This window comes from Heptranchias perlo, chromosome 24 (genome assembly GCF_035084215.1).
Source record: "Heptranchias perlo isolate sHepPer1 chromosome 24, sHepPer1.hap1, whole genome shotgun sequence".
NCBI lineage: Eukaryota > Metazoa > Chordata > Chondrichthyes > Hexanchiformes > Hexanchidae > Heptranchias > Heptranchias perlo.
Window position 1 is genome coordinate 16,716,471 of NC_090348.1, and position 14,425 is coordinate 16,730,895.

At 41.3% G+C, this 14,425-nt stretch overlaps 1 protein-coding gene across 1 annotated transcript in view; it reads left to right on the top strand.

The window, feature by feature from the left end:
* The window catches only part of LOC137341479 (mucin-2-like), a 112,555-nt gene extending 99,115 nt beyond the window's left edge, over positions 1-13,440 (top strand). Inside the window, exons 49-55 of the mRNA XM_068004584.1 lie at positions 1,974-2,043; positions 3,967-4,067; positions 4,201-4,232; positions 5,864-5,974; positions 6,990-7,035; positions 12,215-12,338; positions 13,005-13,440. Coding sequence (XP_067860685.1) covers positions 1,974-2,043; positions 3,967-4,067; positions 4,201-4,232; positions 5,864-5,974; positions 6,990-7,035; positions 12,215-12,338; positions 13,005-13,176 — 656 coding nt within the window. The 3' untranslated portion in view covers positions 13,177-13,440. The remainder of the gene's footprint in view (positions 1-1,973; positions 2,044-3,966; positions 4,068-4,200; positions 4,233-5,863; positions 5,975-6,989; positions 7,036-12,214; positions 12,339-13,004) is intronic.
* Positions 13,441-14,425: the final 985 nt, after the last annotated feature.

Below are 14,425 nucleotides of genomic sequence, written 5' to 3' on the forward strand. Positions count from 1 at the left end.
GGGACAGGAAACACTATTATTTAGAAGTTATCCACAACTTGGTACTTGAGTTAACTTGGTATTTGGGTTAACTGGGCACTTGGGTTAACTTGGCACTTGGGTTAACCTGGTATTTGGGTTAACTTGGCACTTGGGTTAACTTGGCACTTGGGTTAACCTGGTATTTGGGTTAACTTGGCACTTGGGTTAACTTGGTACTTGGAGTTGGACCTAGAAGTGCATAATTTGTATCATCTCTTCTGGTGGGAGCAGAATTTGGGACCTCATTAAGGCTGGTCTCTGCCCCATTTTATGTACATGGTCATTTCTGCTGAAAGCGTGGGCCGATGGAAGAAGGGCATACTCCTTCTGTGCAGTCACAGAATAATGACAGGATGATGACAGAGTGATGTAATTCCAGCATTTGCAGCTGCCTTGCCCTAAGTGTAAATTATGCCTGTATAAATCAGGTGTACTTACCAGTTGATCAAGACAGAAGTGGTTTCTTAAAGGGACAATCATTGTATTGGAACTTTTGGTTATAACTTCTTTATCTCTGCTCGAACTTGATTTGTTTTTGTTATAAAGTTATGGACTAGGCAGCAGTATAGATTTCCCTCTGTGAATCCCTTTGTTTACGATACATGTGGAGGAAGAGGAGGAATGCAATGATGCAGTGGTCATCGGAGGAGGCTGAGACCCTCCCACTGGTACCCAGTTGCTAGATTTTACCAGTTTCAGGGCTCCTTCCAAGCTGTAAGCTTCTTTGGTTCTGTGGTACCATGAGCTCTGTCTGAGAATGTCATGCTTCAGCACAGAAGTCTCGGATGAGTTGTGCTTCCTGCTGTGACCAGACCTCCACCCCGCCTCCTCCACTCTGACAGTACCCATAATAGTCAGGATTTCACGATTGGCCCTTTCCAGGGTGCTACAGGGGAACTTTAGTCAGTACGCAGCTTATACCAGCATACGACAGTAACTGATGCCTTTTCCACCAAGGCAGACCAGCTTGTTTCATTTGGAATGATCTCCCAGCATCAGAAAGATGGGACAATCAAATTTTACAGAGTGGATGACTTCCTCATGGTGCAAGGGGTTTGTAGATAGCACACATGGCTTTCTGGGCACGAGCTATCAATCCCCTTCATCATCTAAATAGAAAGGGCTTCCAGTCACTCAGTGTGCAGCTGGTATGCAACCAATACCACAGCATCTTGGACCTAGTTAAATTAGAGAGAGAGAGAGAGAGAGACAAGGATTAGGATGTAGTATTGATGCCAAGCACTTGTCAGATCACTGGTGGTTGTTATGTTCAGAAGGTGAATGAGAGAGCAGGAAGAGAAGATTCACCTTCTCTAGTGCTGACTGTTGTATCTGATCCCAAGATGTCAATGGCAGCCTCTTCTATATTGTCTGTCGAATAGCAGGTGATTCCTAGTGCTGGATGCCTCCCTCCTGCAAGAAGAGTAGAAATGGATAAACATGCGCCCTGGGCAAGGGCATGGAACTCTTTATTGCCCCCCACCCCACTGACTCCAACAGTGGTGGTTAAATTCGCCCGGTCCACCTCCCATCCATTCTACACTGGGTGACCAAAATCGGTCTTCATGGCTCGTACATCTTTTGAGAGTGTGGAATATTAGTTTTCATTTACAAGGTTACCATGATCAAAACTTCTTAAAGGGACATGCTTCTCCGTGATTTGTCTCCTGTTGAACAACAGACACAGAGAACAAATCACATTCAAGGACTAGGAAAACTCTGTGAACATATTTCAGAACATTCACTGATAATACTAATGATCTTAATTTCAGAGTTTAAAAATGTCATGGTTGGAGTGCACGCTGGTAATTGTGTCTGAACATTGGCATTGCTAGTTTCATTTCATTTCAAATTAGGCAATGATTTCTTTAGTTTCCGATCAATGGTTTATCTGTATACTTAAAAACAGTGTTTTGTGTATTTAACAACTAATTCTTTAAATTTTCTTAAAGATTATACCTGCGAGCAAAATTTTATTTATAAGCCTTGTGAAACAAAGAGGGATGATTATTGTATAAACAAGTAAGTATGGTGCGGTATTTTTTTTACACAATTTCAGCCTGTATATTAAATTATGCTTATAGTAAACAATTAGCATTTAAAAACTATTTTTCTCCTCATCAGTTTGGGCACAACAGGCAAAGAAGCTGAGGAGTGGAATTTACCAATTCCTGCCTCAGAACTTTGTGCACCAGAATCGCACTTCAGTTCAAATGTAGAGGTCAGTGCATCCATAGGATTGTCTGCCCTTTAAGAGCATTGAATGGAGAATCCTGTGGGGATGCTGAGCTGACTAACGCACCCAAATTCTCCGCTGCGCTCCTGACTCACGAAGCTCTGCTCTGCAGTTATTCAAATTCACAAAATGACTCACTGACTTCATGCTTGGCTGCTTGCCCAGACAGCATAGCTAATGCCCTCATACTGCACCTGTAAGTCCTATGTTATAACAGTGAAGTGGATGTGAAGCCACAGGTAAAATGTCTGCTGTCATCACTTGAGTAGAGAAGGCAAAGCCCCCTGCGTGCATACATCAAATCCGGATTGGTGATCACTGACTACCAGTAAAATATCTATTGAGTAGAAACATCTGAGAAGCTGGCTATCTCTTTTGAATGATTAGACTAAAACTCTGAAGTTACACTGTAACCCATCGGTACAATGCCAATTCTTCCAAATGCAAAAAGTCATATCAGGCAGGCAGTATAACTAGGGCGTAAACTTAGAAAGTAGTTATGTTAGAAATAATGGTTGACATTCAAACATTCATTGCCTTGTACCAACAATGCAACCCAACTGGCTTTAAGATCGACTTTTGTAAATTTTATCTTTAGTATACTAAATACTATAATAGCCTTGAATTTCCTAGGGGTTCTGTAGGACTCTAGCTGTAACTCCAGGCTGCGCTGGGTCCCCACCAATCCTGAGATTTCCTGGTCGACCTTTTAAGGCCAGAACTTCTACCACCTAGTTACAGGATAAATGACAGCAAGGCAGCAAGGAGTGGCCCACGGGACCGGGAGCCCCTATGCTGGGAATTCCTGCTACCCCAGCTCAGTAAGGATCCTGCATATTACTGGATGCTGGCATGCTGAGTGAGATGAGGCATGCTGGCTTTCAGATGAGTACAAGTGGGCCCCACTGGAGGGATCCAGATGAGGGGAGTGGCCAGGTCACCTGAAGGAAAGGCCTAATTTTAAAAAAAAATCAATTGGTCCCCTTGTACATGGGATGAATGGGGATATTATGGAGTCTTGGGAGGGTGGGCAGAGCTTGTGAAATCTTGTTCCCCTCCCCACCCCCCCACGTTGGCAGGCAGGTGCCAGAGATGTGTCGCAGTGGCCCTCCAGTCCCGTGCTTTCCCACTGAACCCACAACCGTGTCAGCTGTGGCTCAGTTAGACACTCTCGTCTCTGAGTCAGAAGGTCGTGGGTCAAGTCCCACTCCAGGGACTTGAGCACAAAATCTAGACTGACACTTCAGTGCAGTACTGAGGGAGTGCTGCACTGCCGTCTTTCAGATGACACCTTAAACCAAGGCCCTGTCTGCCCTCTCAGGTGGATGTAAAAGATCCCATGGCACTACTTTGAATAAGAGCAGCAGAGTTCTTCCCTCAACCAACACCAGTAAAAGCAGATTATCTGGTCATTATCACATTGCTGTTTGTGGGATCTTGCTGTGCGCAATTTGGCTGCCATGTTTCCTACATTACAACAGTGACTACACTTCAAAAGTACTTCATTGGCTGTGAAGTGGTTTGGGACATCCTGAGGACATGAAAGACGCTACAGAAATGCAAGTCTTTCTTCTTTCTTTCTAACATCTGGCAGGGTCAGTGCTGGAGGGTCCCTGCAGATGTGATTACACAGGGCTAAGGGCCTACAGATATTTGGGGCCATTATCGGTTACTCTTGAAAACACTAACTGTTGCATTCTCATTTTCAGTACAATGATAATGGGGACGAAGTTAAACTCTTTTGAAGAAGGCTGTTATTGCCCAAGTGGAATGAAGCTATCTGAAGACAAGACCACGTGTGTTTCTACGTGTAAGTTTATTTACCTTGAAATAAGGAATCCTCTTGATAGTTTTTTAGTCAATGAAAATTAAGTACTTATGAACAGTTTTGATCACTGTATCAGTTAAAATCACAGAACTGATGAAGTTTTCTTTAAAACCAGGTTGCCTGGATGATGCAGGAAAACGAAGAGCGGTAAGTGATTCAGAATTTGCTATTTCCTTTACCCAAAATATATTTGTAAACACAGTTTTTTATTAACTGTGATACTCTTTTGATATTAGAGGTTACAATCTTTTTCTTCATTCCAATGCTCCCACTGGAACAATGACATTGGGACCTTTGTTCAGTTATGGAGGGTATATTTGGAAAAGAAAATAGGCTTGAAGCAATCACCTGCCTTTTGCGATCATGTCATGTTATAAAATTGCACCAGTGTTGCCTTCCATTAACATGTAAGATGGTTCATCACCAAATAAGGTACATCTAATACGTTCAATAAATCAAATGCAGTTGCCTTGATTCCCGAAGTGCAAGAACCTGACTGAGATTTGCGCATCGCAAAAACAACGCATTAACGTGGTGATTACATGTGCTCCTTCTTTAAGTGCCAATATTGCCCAGATTGGTAACGTTATTCCCGCAGTTTTGTTGAGAAAGTGGAAAGACCTGCAGTTATTTGAAGACTGGCATGCAGCAGATGGGAAGTGCACAAGAGTCAGAACTCTTGGATATTGCTGCTTCCAACTGCCCAGTTGCTGCTGCTTTAAGGCTTTACATTGCTGGAAGTTTCAATGCGTCCAGGTTTGAGTACAACCAAATAAAAAAATACACTTAGTTTTCTGCAACAGCTGTAATTTCTAGCTGTTAACAAACAAGAACCTAAATGTGACAGAAGAGAATTTCTGTGGGTTTCTCCCCATCTTCTGTCATAACTTCAGCAGAAACCCCAGAGAGAATGCGTAAATGGTCGTTTACATCATTTCTCCAGGGGTTTCACTGATCTCCCGCTGGACGACCCTCGCAGGAATTCCCGGCAGATATTTCTATGCAACTACAGTTGTAACTCTGGTTTACAACTTTGAGGTTAATAAATTCCTATTCTTCCGAAATAGTTGCTAATGTTTATTTTATGTGCAACCAGGACATTGGTCCTGAAAGTCCGCAGCCCTTCCAATATACTGTACTCCCACTGTAACTTCAGCTGGAGTCCATGAGAAGGTTTCGAAATTAGGCTGGCACTCTGATACGGCAACTCCCGGCCTTGTGTGAAAATTCCCGCTGGGCCTTGTACAGGGGTGGACCCTCAGCCCACCTTTTACAAGATGTAAGAAAAGGCAGGGCTGGGGCAGAGACTCTGGACATCAGAGTTCCCATGTCAGCAGCTCTCATTCACTTGGGGCAGGATCGGCAGCCAACATGCCTGGTGAGACCAGGCACACTAAACGGTGGAAGTGGGGCCAAGAGCATGACCTGGAACCCTAAAAAGGGTCCAGTTTTTATACACGGTTCCGTTACAAAGACTTTCCAGCCTCTTCAGTGAATGGGCGTCCACGATGCACCTCTAGAGACACGGATGCGGAACTGAGGCGACCCATCCATAACCTCGCAAACTTTGATAGGGTCAGCAACCGTAATCCCACTGAGATGCACGCTCTCTGTGGATCTTCAGGACCATTATATTTAACAAGTATATTAGGATTATTTACTGTCTTAATTGTGGAAACTGTCCCATACCACAAGAACTGGTGACATTAAATAGTTTGTTTTATTTGTTTGGAAAACATCAGTTAAATTATTTATAACTTTGTATCTTTCATTCCTAGGAAGGTGAAAGGTGGCTTGATCCCAACAATAACTGTACTTCCTACAGATGTTCTGGTTCCGTGATTATAGTACAACAAACAACATGCTCTACTCTGCCCCGTTGTCCTGAGGTTTGTAAAGCACATTGTTTATATTTACCAGATGTTTCTTCATCTTGAGGGATCTTAATCAAGTCCAGATAAATGGTTGAATGAAAACTAGCATTGTTTAAATGAAATTATTAAAAACATTATTACTTGATGAATAAACATGACATTTTAGAGCATATAAATTGCAAAAGAATTTTAACTTTAGAAGATAATCTAGCATGAACTGAGACACTTTATTTTATTTTTGAACATCTGAAACAAAATATGTACCACAATACTCTATTTTAAAGATATATATATAGAGTTTTTAAAAAATGTAGGTTTTTTTATATCACCAACTATTAAACCTAGTCAGTATGGTTTAATTATCTATTAGATAACTAGAATAGGAAACTGTTACTTTGCTGTTGCCTCCATGTCAGGATTAATATTACTATAGGACGCAGAATTGATTTTTCTGCTCAGTTTATGATGATGCGGAACTTAAATGTTCATCATGCAATTCTGTAGTTCAGGTCAAGGTAATAGTACATTTCAGTAGAAAATTAAATACCTGCATGAGGTTTATGAATATTACCGAAATTATCCATGTGGTTTGCAGACTTTGAATTGTTACACTTATTACATGTATTACATCTTCAGGTTATTGACACTAGTTGATCAACACTCACAGACAAAAATAAAAGAAAATATCTCTTTCTCTCCCTGTATTTGCCTCTTTGCTTATCCCCTTCTCTAATTCTCTTTTCCTCGTCTCCATCTTTCTATGGCTCCCCCTCCCCCCCCAACAATTTCACTGTTTTTCTGTTTCTATGTGACTGTCACACAATTTCATTGTTGTTTCTGTTTGTCTCTCACAGGCATTTCTGAAAGATATGACTAGACTATAAATAGAAGTCTTAATTTCTTTTCTCTTTCAATCGTCCATTAACACATAATTTCATCTCTACATTCTTACAAGCACAAAACTCTTATTGATATAGATTCAAAGAGCATGTGCGAGATTAACTCTTTAATGTTAATTCCCTTTGTTTAGTCTGAAAGAAGATGGGATGATAATCATTGCTGCTATACATGTGAAGGTAACCATTTAATTATTTATATACTAGTCGATCTCTGTCAAGACCAAGTGCAGGGCTGGAAGGCACAGGGATGATTGAACCAAGGAGGTAGGGATGGAGGGGATGGAAGAGAGGGGCATGAGGGGAGAGGAGAGGGGGTGGGGCTCGGAGAAACTGCCGCAATGCGTGGGGGGGGGAGACTGCGAGTATGAAAAGTACCTCAGTGAAGAGGAGGTGGGGGTTAGAAAAATATCGCAGCAGGGGTGTTGGAAAAGTATCTCAAGGGTGGGAGAAGTGCCTTAGTGGAGAGGGTTGCCCTGATTTTCCAAAAAGTAAACGAGTTTCTGACTTTTCACCAAATGAGGAGGCCTCAAGTTTTTTATAACATTGAAGGGAATCTGATATTTTAAAAACAATATGGCCCAATTTTTTGCTTTTAATAGGCACTGTTTCTTTTAATGAATAGGTCTAGATTTTCAAACATTGAAGGGATTCCTAGACTTCAGTTTTGAAAAGGCCTAGATTTTTTTTTAAAAGCAGAGATGCCAGCCTTAATTTCTGAACAGGCATCGATTTCTCCAGGTTTGTTCCTGAGATAAAGTGCAGTGGTGTCAGGCATTCCGGCATTAGTAATGTTAGTAACCCTTAACACTGTAAATCCTGATGACAGCATCACCTACAGATGTAACAAATATTGCAGATAACTGTGGACATTTTTAGAAATGGACTTTTCCATTGGACCAGATGGACAGTGGGTTTTCCAATGTATTTTGAAATGAAATGTTGTGACCTAGCGACTATTTGTAATATGTAAATAGATGGCGATTCTTCCTTAAAGCAATATTGAGTTAGTATTTAAATAAAAATAATGAGATAAGTGCATCATGTGGTGTGGTACTGATCTATACAGATCAAGAAGGTCCCAGGTTCTATTCTTGGTCTGTGAGGAGCTTGCTGATCTCAGTCAGGATAATGCAGGGTACAATTGGTTTCAGTGTCTCTAGGCTAGTGAGGAGAAAAATAGAAGGGCTCATTGCTATGACATTCTGATATATTTTTGCTGTGAGGCTTGTGTCTCAGCCAAGTAGGGAAAAACAATCTTTCAATAGACGTCCATAACAGTTCAAAGTGTAATTGAGGAAAGTAGAAATTGAGGGGGAAAAATTGGATAAGGGTCCGTTCTGGGTGATGGTAGTGCAATGCGCTAACACCCCGCGCCCGACGGACCCTGGGCAGGCAAGACGCAAGTTTGGACCCAAGGGAGCACTTACCTGCAATCAGTGTTCCATTCCAGGCCTTGCACGTGGAATCAATGCAATTTGCACTTTCCACCACCAGAGGGAGCTCCATCTCTTAAATTGGAGGATGTTTCTTGGAAATCTCTTAAAGGTAGCCGGTTCCTGTTATTTGCTGAAAATAACAGTCTACTGTCTGCATGGAGTCTGAACGGAGATCAGACATCGCACACGTAAAACACAGGTGCAGGTCCCATCCCTATGTTTACACACTGATGAGTTATGTTAAAACATTGAATAAAGATTGCGCACTACTAAATCCCACATCCTCCAATGCACGCCAGACCTCACCAATCTGCTGATCTGAGTTGGTACCAGGCCTGCGAGAGTGCATGCACCAAGGTTCTCTGCTGTTGCACTAGAGACCTTAGGTGCAAGAGGTGGACAGAAGGAAAGACAGCCTATATCCGTAGGGGGAGCAAGAGGCCCTCCAGACATATACTCAAAAGGCAGTGGGAGGCTGCAGGGGATGAAGTCAATGCCAGGCGCACAGCATCATGAACGTGGATGCAGTGCAGGAAGAAGTTCAATGCTTTGACATGAGTGGGCAAGGTGAGTGAGGTCAACAGTCAAGTGGCGTCTCCTATCAATTGCACCACGCACTACACCCCCCATTACCCACATACCAACAAACTCTTTCCATCAGTACTCAACTCTTCCAATCACATGCTTTCTCTCACGCTTACACATTACTACTGTTTCAAGCCACCCACTCACAACTCACAGGCCACACACACTGGCAGCTATTCAACCATGAAAGGCACATCACCCAGGCACATGCCTTGCTTTCTTGCAGGAGAAGGCATATCAAGAGGCAGCAAGTGGTCGTGGCATTTAGCCCCTCGAGCCTGTTCCACCATTCAATGTGATCATGATGGACCTGTGACCTAACTCCATATACCCACCTTAGCCCCATATCCCTTAATACCCTTGGTTCACAGAAATCAGATTTAACATGTGAGCTAGCATCAACTGCCGTCTGCAGAAGAGCGTTCCAAACATCTCCCACCCTTTGCGTGTAGAAGCATTTCCTAACTTCACTCCTGCACGTCCTGGCTCTAAATGTTAGGCTATGTCCTCGCGTCCTAGTATTGAAGTCTAGAAGACCTCCAAAAACAGTTACAAATGTCTCGGCAGCCAGAGGCAATAATCCAGCCACTAACCTGTAAATCCTGCATGGTCCCTTTAAATAGCACCGGTGGGGGGTCCTCCAGGCATTCTAAGACACGCTCAGATGGTTGGGGTTAAGACTGTGCGTTGAGTCGAGCGTTAAGTCCCAAAATGGTGTCTATCACTTTAAATCAGCGGTGCACACTGATTGAAGCCATTTTCTCCCTACTTTACATGATTCCAGCGTTCGTTATCTGCGCCTGCGCAAACACCTATACCAAGATGGCATCTGGCGCACATCACGCAGGAAACGTGCATGCGCATCCAAGACGCCATCTTGGATGTCGGAGAGGCCGTGTAGCGCTGAAACAACGGGTGCTACACGGCCCAATTTAGCGCCCTTAATGTTTTGACTTGTCTGCCAGGGGAGTTATGTCTTTGGAAAAACTCCACCAAGTTAGTTATGTATTACCTCCCTCCCTGTATCCCTGCTGGTTATCTCTCGTCAAACTGTGGTGCACAGTATGGTGGGGAAATTGCTGGCTCCATCCAAAAAAATCTCCAGGATTTTGGAGGCGGCGCTTTTTATATAGATACAAAAAAAAGAGAAATATTTTGTGCACACTGCTGACTGTCCCAAATAACTCATACAGACAACAGTCACTCTAACAACAGGTGTGAAAACCCTTCATGTTCAGCCCATTACAGTTGGGCACTGTCGCATTTCTCCATTCAGATGAGCTGAGAAGGTGTTCATGCAATCTGGCGACAGCCACGTCACAACCATTGGGTGGAGTGGAATGATGTCATGTAGAGGTTCAGTATATCAAAGAAATGAGCCTGCAGAAAGACCGGAAAATGGGAAAGTGAAGAGAACTAAAACTTCGAAAAAGTAAAGAGGAAGGCATTTAGAAAAAGAAAGTAAACAATAGTTAAAAGATTAAACTTTATTTAGCATCACAGATGAATCATGTGATTCACCGGCCATACTTTACAGCATTCCCTGCTGCGTGCCAGTTAGCTATTTAGTCATGTTGTGCATCACAGTCCATCCTGATTTTGTTCCTACCTAACATCCGCATTTCCACTAAGGGTCGCTAAATAGCAATCAGAAGCAAGAAACACAGTTGACTTTTCCCCTTCCTAGCTCCGATGTTACAAGGCCAGCTATAGCCTCTAAGTTACCTTGAGGTAACTTCTTTACCCAAAGAGTGGTAATAATGTGGAACATGCTACTGCAAGGAGTAGTTGAGGCAAACAGCATAGATGTATTTAAGGGGAAGCTAGATAAACACATGAGGGAGAAAGGAATAGAAGGGATAGTGATAGGGTTAGATGAAGAGGGGTGGGAGGAGGCTCATGTGGAGCATAAACGCCGGCATAGACAAGTTGGGCCGAATGGCCTGTTTCTGTGCTGTAGACTCCATGTAACTTTATCTATGTAGCAGTTCTACTACCACCCTGGTCTGTATGGCTCAGTACCACATGCTTTTTTTTTGTTAAAATTTGGTTTTAAGCCTTTTTGGTGCTCCAATTGTGCAGATAATTTTCTGTTGCATTTACTTCTCCAAATCACTTAGTTTGCTTTTCATCTACAGATTTCCCACTGTGTTGGTTTTAGGGATTTCTACAATGTGAAACTGCCATCCAGTTTTGAAAATGTGTTACAATTTGTCCTAACCAATTTGCTTATTATGGGGTAGTATTCATGGACCCCAATTTATTAGAAATTCCAATTTCTAAATCAATCTTTATTCAGGGATTACTCACTGCTAGATCCAAATTATTCATTCTCCCCCCACAAAAACTTCACACTGGGTGGTGCAGTGAGTGATAAACCATGTGATGTAGTTGATTAGACATTGAACTTTCACCTCTGTGACTTGGGTTCAGATCCAAACCAGAATGAAGGAATCAAAATCTCCCCTGTCATCTGACTGTGAAGAAAGAACTTGCATTTATATAGCGCCTTTCACAACCTCAGGACGCTTTACAACCAATGAAGTCACTGTTGTAATGTAGGAAACATGGCAGCCAATTTGCACACAGCAAGGTCCTGCAAACAGCAATGAAATAAATAACCAGATCATCTGTTTTAGATATTGGTTGAAGGATAAACATTGACCAGGACACTGGTCTTCTTCGAATAATGCCATGGGAACTTTAACGACTGTAGGAGTTCAATCTGAAATGAGTTTGGGCAATCTCAACCTAGTTTTTGAGAACGTGGGCTGCTCTTATTCAACACTACTTGGCATTAAATTGCCAATCTTACTTAAGATGCTGGAATGGGAAAGGGATAAAATAAAAAATACCACACTTGTGTAGCAGGCAGTGCTTTCTGAGCAGGAGTTGAGGGTCATTGTTGGAACAGAGTATTAGCAGCTTCACTCTGCATCTATCCATCCTATACCTGACCTGGGTGTGCTCGATGTTCCCTAGCCTTAACGACTCTCACTTAGAGCACAAAAATTCACCTTAAAAATTCAAGTTGTGGTGAGCTGCGGATGTGTGGAATCTTTCTTGTTCAAATCATCGAATTAGTAAAGTTCTTTTGAATACTTTGTTTTTGTTTTATCTGGAGATGTTTGGTATTATTATTTATTGTGCAGAAACAAGCATTCTGGGGAAATAACTTTTGAATATGCGTTAAAAATAACTCAGTAGGGATAAATCTGCTAAAAATCTATGACCATCTGGTGCCGAAGCCAGCCAAGTTCTTAATAATGTACATTTAAAAAATGTTTTTTATATTCAATTGTGGCTGACATTTTAATCTGTGTTGTTCAATTTAGCACGAGGAAGGACATGTAAGATGCTTACCAGTAAACAAAATGTCACAAAAGTATCCGGGAATGTAACATGTTCAGCAGAAATTGAATTGAACAGGTGTGAAGGCAATTGTCCTGGATCTACTCAGTAAGTATTTTTCCTTTATGTTTTTAATTGTGATTAAAATAAGTATCATTAACAGTGTCTCATGACGAAGAGAAAGTGTTTACTGAGATTAGAACTAGAAAAATTGTTTCCACATTTAGAAATCATTTATGATTGATTTTTGAGTGAATAATCAATCAACCAAGTGGTGACTACGGTGGTAGTGTTTGAGAAAAGTTGCTGCTGAATGTACATTGGACTTTGTGTAGTTGCTCACTAATACTTCTGTTGCTTTGCTTATATCCTAAATCTTCATTAATTGTTTCAGTGTCCCTTCTATGCTGACAGCTTCCAGATAACTAACACAACCAAACTGATGGAGTTTATTTATTTTGCGTGTTTGTAGTTCACTCCGCATCTTATCTCCTTTAAAATTTCTCTTTCTGTATGTATCTCTAAGTTATTCTAATGTCGTTTGATATCTGACTGTATTCTGAATGTGGTAAGATGTTATTTAATCCAACATAACAGTCATTGCATTTCACAACAATTAATTATATGTGAAGCATTTTGAGACATTTCAGACAGAATCGGGCACTGTATAAAACCAAAGTCTATCTTTGTTGTAACCTGTTAACAAAACTATATAATTTTGCCAAATAGTTCCTACGTTTATACCACTACAACTTGCAATCTTTTATTTTCCAGATTTAACACCAACTCAAACACCATGGAGCATAATTGTGAATGCTGCCGAGAAGAAGAGATTGAAGCTAAGACAGAGACCCTTACTTGTAGCGATGGAAACGATCTATCGTACAACTACACTAACATCAAGTTATGCGCTTGCACTAGTGTTGTCTGTAATGTATCTGCTTAGCTAAGACATTAATTTCTATTATCTAAATTGATCTTGAAACCTAAGGTTAAATTCAATTTACAATTATCTTTAAAAAGTAATTTCCAATTCATTGCTTTTAGCCAAATGTTATACAAAACCAAACTAAATGTCATTAGAAATATGTTACTTTCAACTGCTTTTCAAAATGGGATAAAACAATCTTTGCAACATTTTCACTTTGCTATATAAACTTGTCAACTTTTTCATAATCACAAATGAATATCAATAAATAACTGCAAGCAACTGAAATCTCTACAGTCCATTACTATCTGTTAGAATTTTTTAATTTGTAAAATGCTGAAGCAAAAAATAAACAGTTTATTCACCTTTAGACCCTAAAATTTCCTCTAAATTACCACTTGTTTTCTGCCAGTTTTGTGGCAATAAATGAACTGAAATGGGGCAGAAATGTCTACTGTCTCAAAACTTCTAATTTACATTGCACCAGAAATATTTGCCAGTCCCCTTTAAGAGCTGCCAGTAGACTGCATTTAAATAGTGTCATGTGGGTGTGGTTAACCCCTTTGACTCATTTTCCCCAGTGCCCACCCCAAATTATCACTGCCAATATATAAGTATTGGCATGAGCACCAAACTAAGTCATTCCTGAAGCGAATGCTGAGTTGAGGAGGCCATTTTGTTTACTGCAGCTGAAGGTTGGTGTTACTTTGCTTGCATAGTAAACGATTTGGTACTGTGGAGATTCTGGTCATTTTAGTCAGTTCTGCAAAAAAGTACAGTTTTTGGACTGGAGACATGATTTCCCAATCGGAAATCCTCTATTCTATGTTATAAAGAGTAGGGTGAGAATATGTAAGAGGCTAGATTGGAATGAGGCATCACAGAAGATGTTTGTTTCCTACACGTAGATATCCACTCAATAAGGTTTATAGCCCAAAAAGGCTGTGCTTCCCCTTGGGGCAATTGGGGAACTATACTACTGCCTGTTCGTCAAGGTCGCTCATTAAATTTATTTGCCACTGGATTCTTCCAGGCAATATCCTGAAACTCTGTTGGAAGATCAGAGGAAACCTTGTTTCTGCTTGTATCGGGGTTTTCCCTGATGTTCCGTTAAATTTATCGCTGCTGATCAGGAGAAACCTCAAAGAAACTCCCAGCAAGTATAACCTGAATATAGGAGAACTTTTCCTTAGGAAGGATCAAACATAATGTTACAGGCATGCAAGTGGCATGGACACTTCCCCTACAAGAGCGCATGCATCCCATA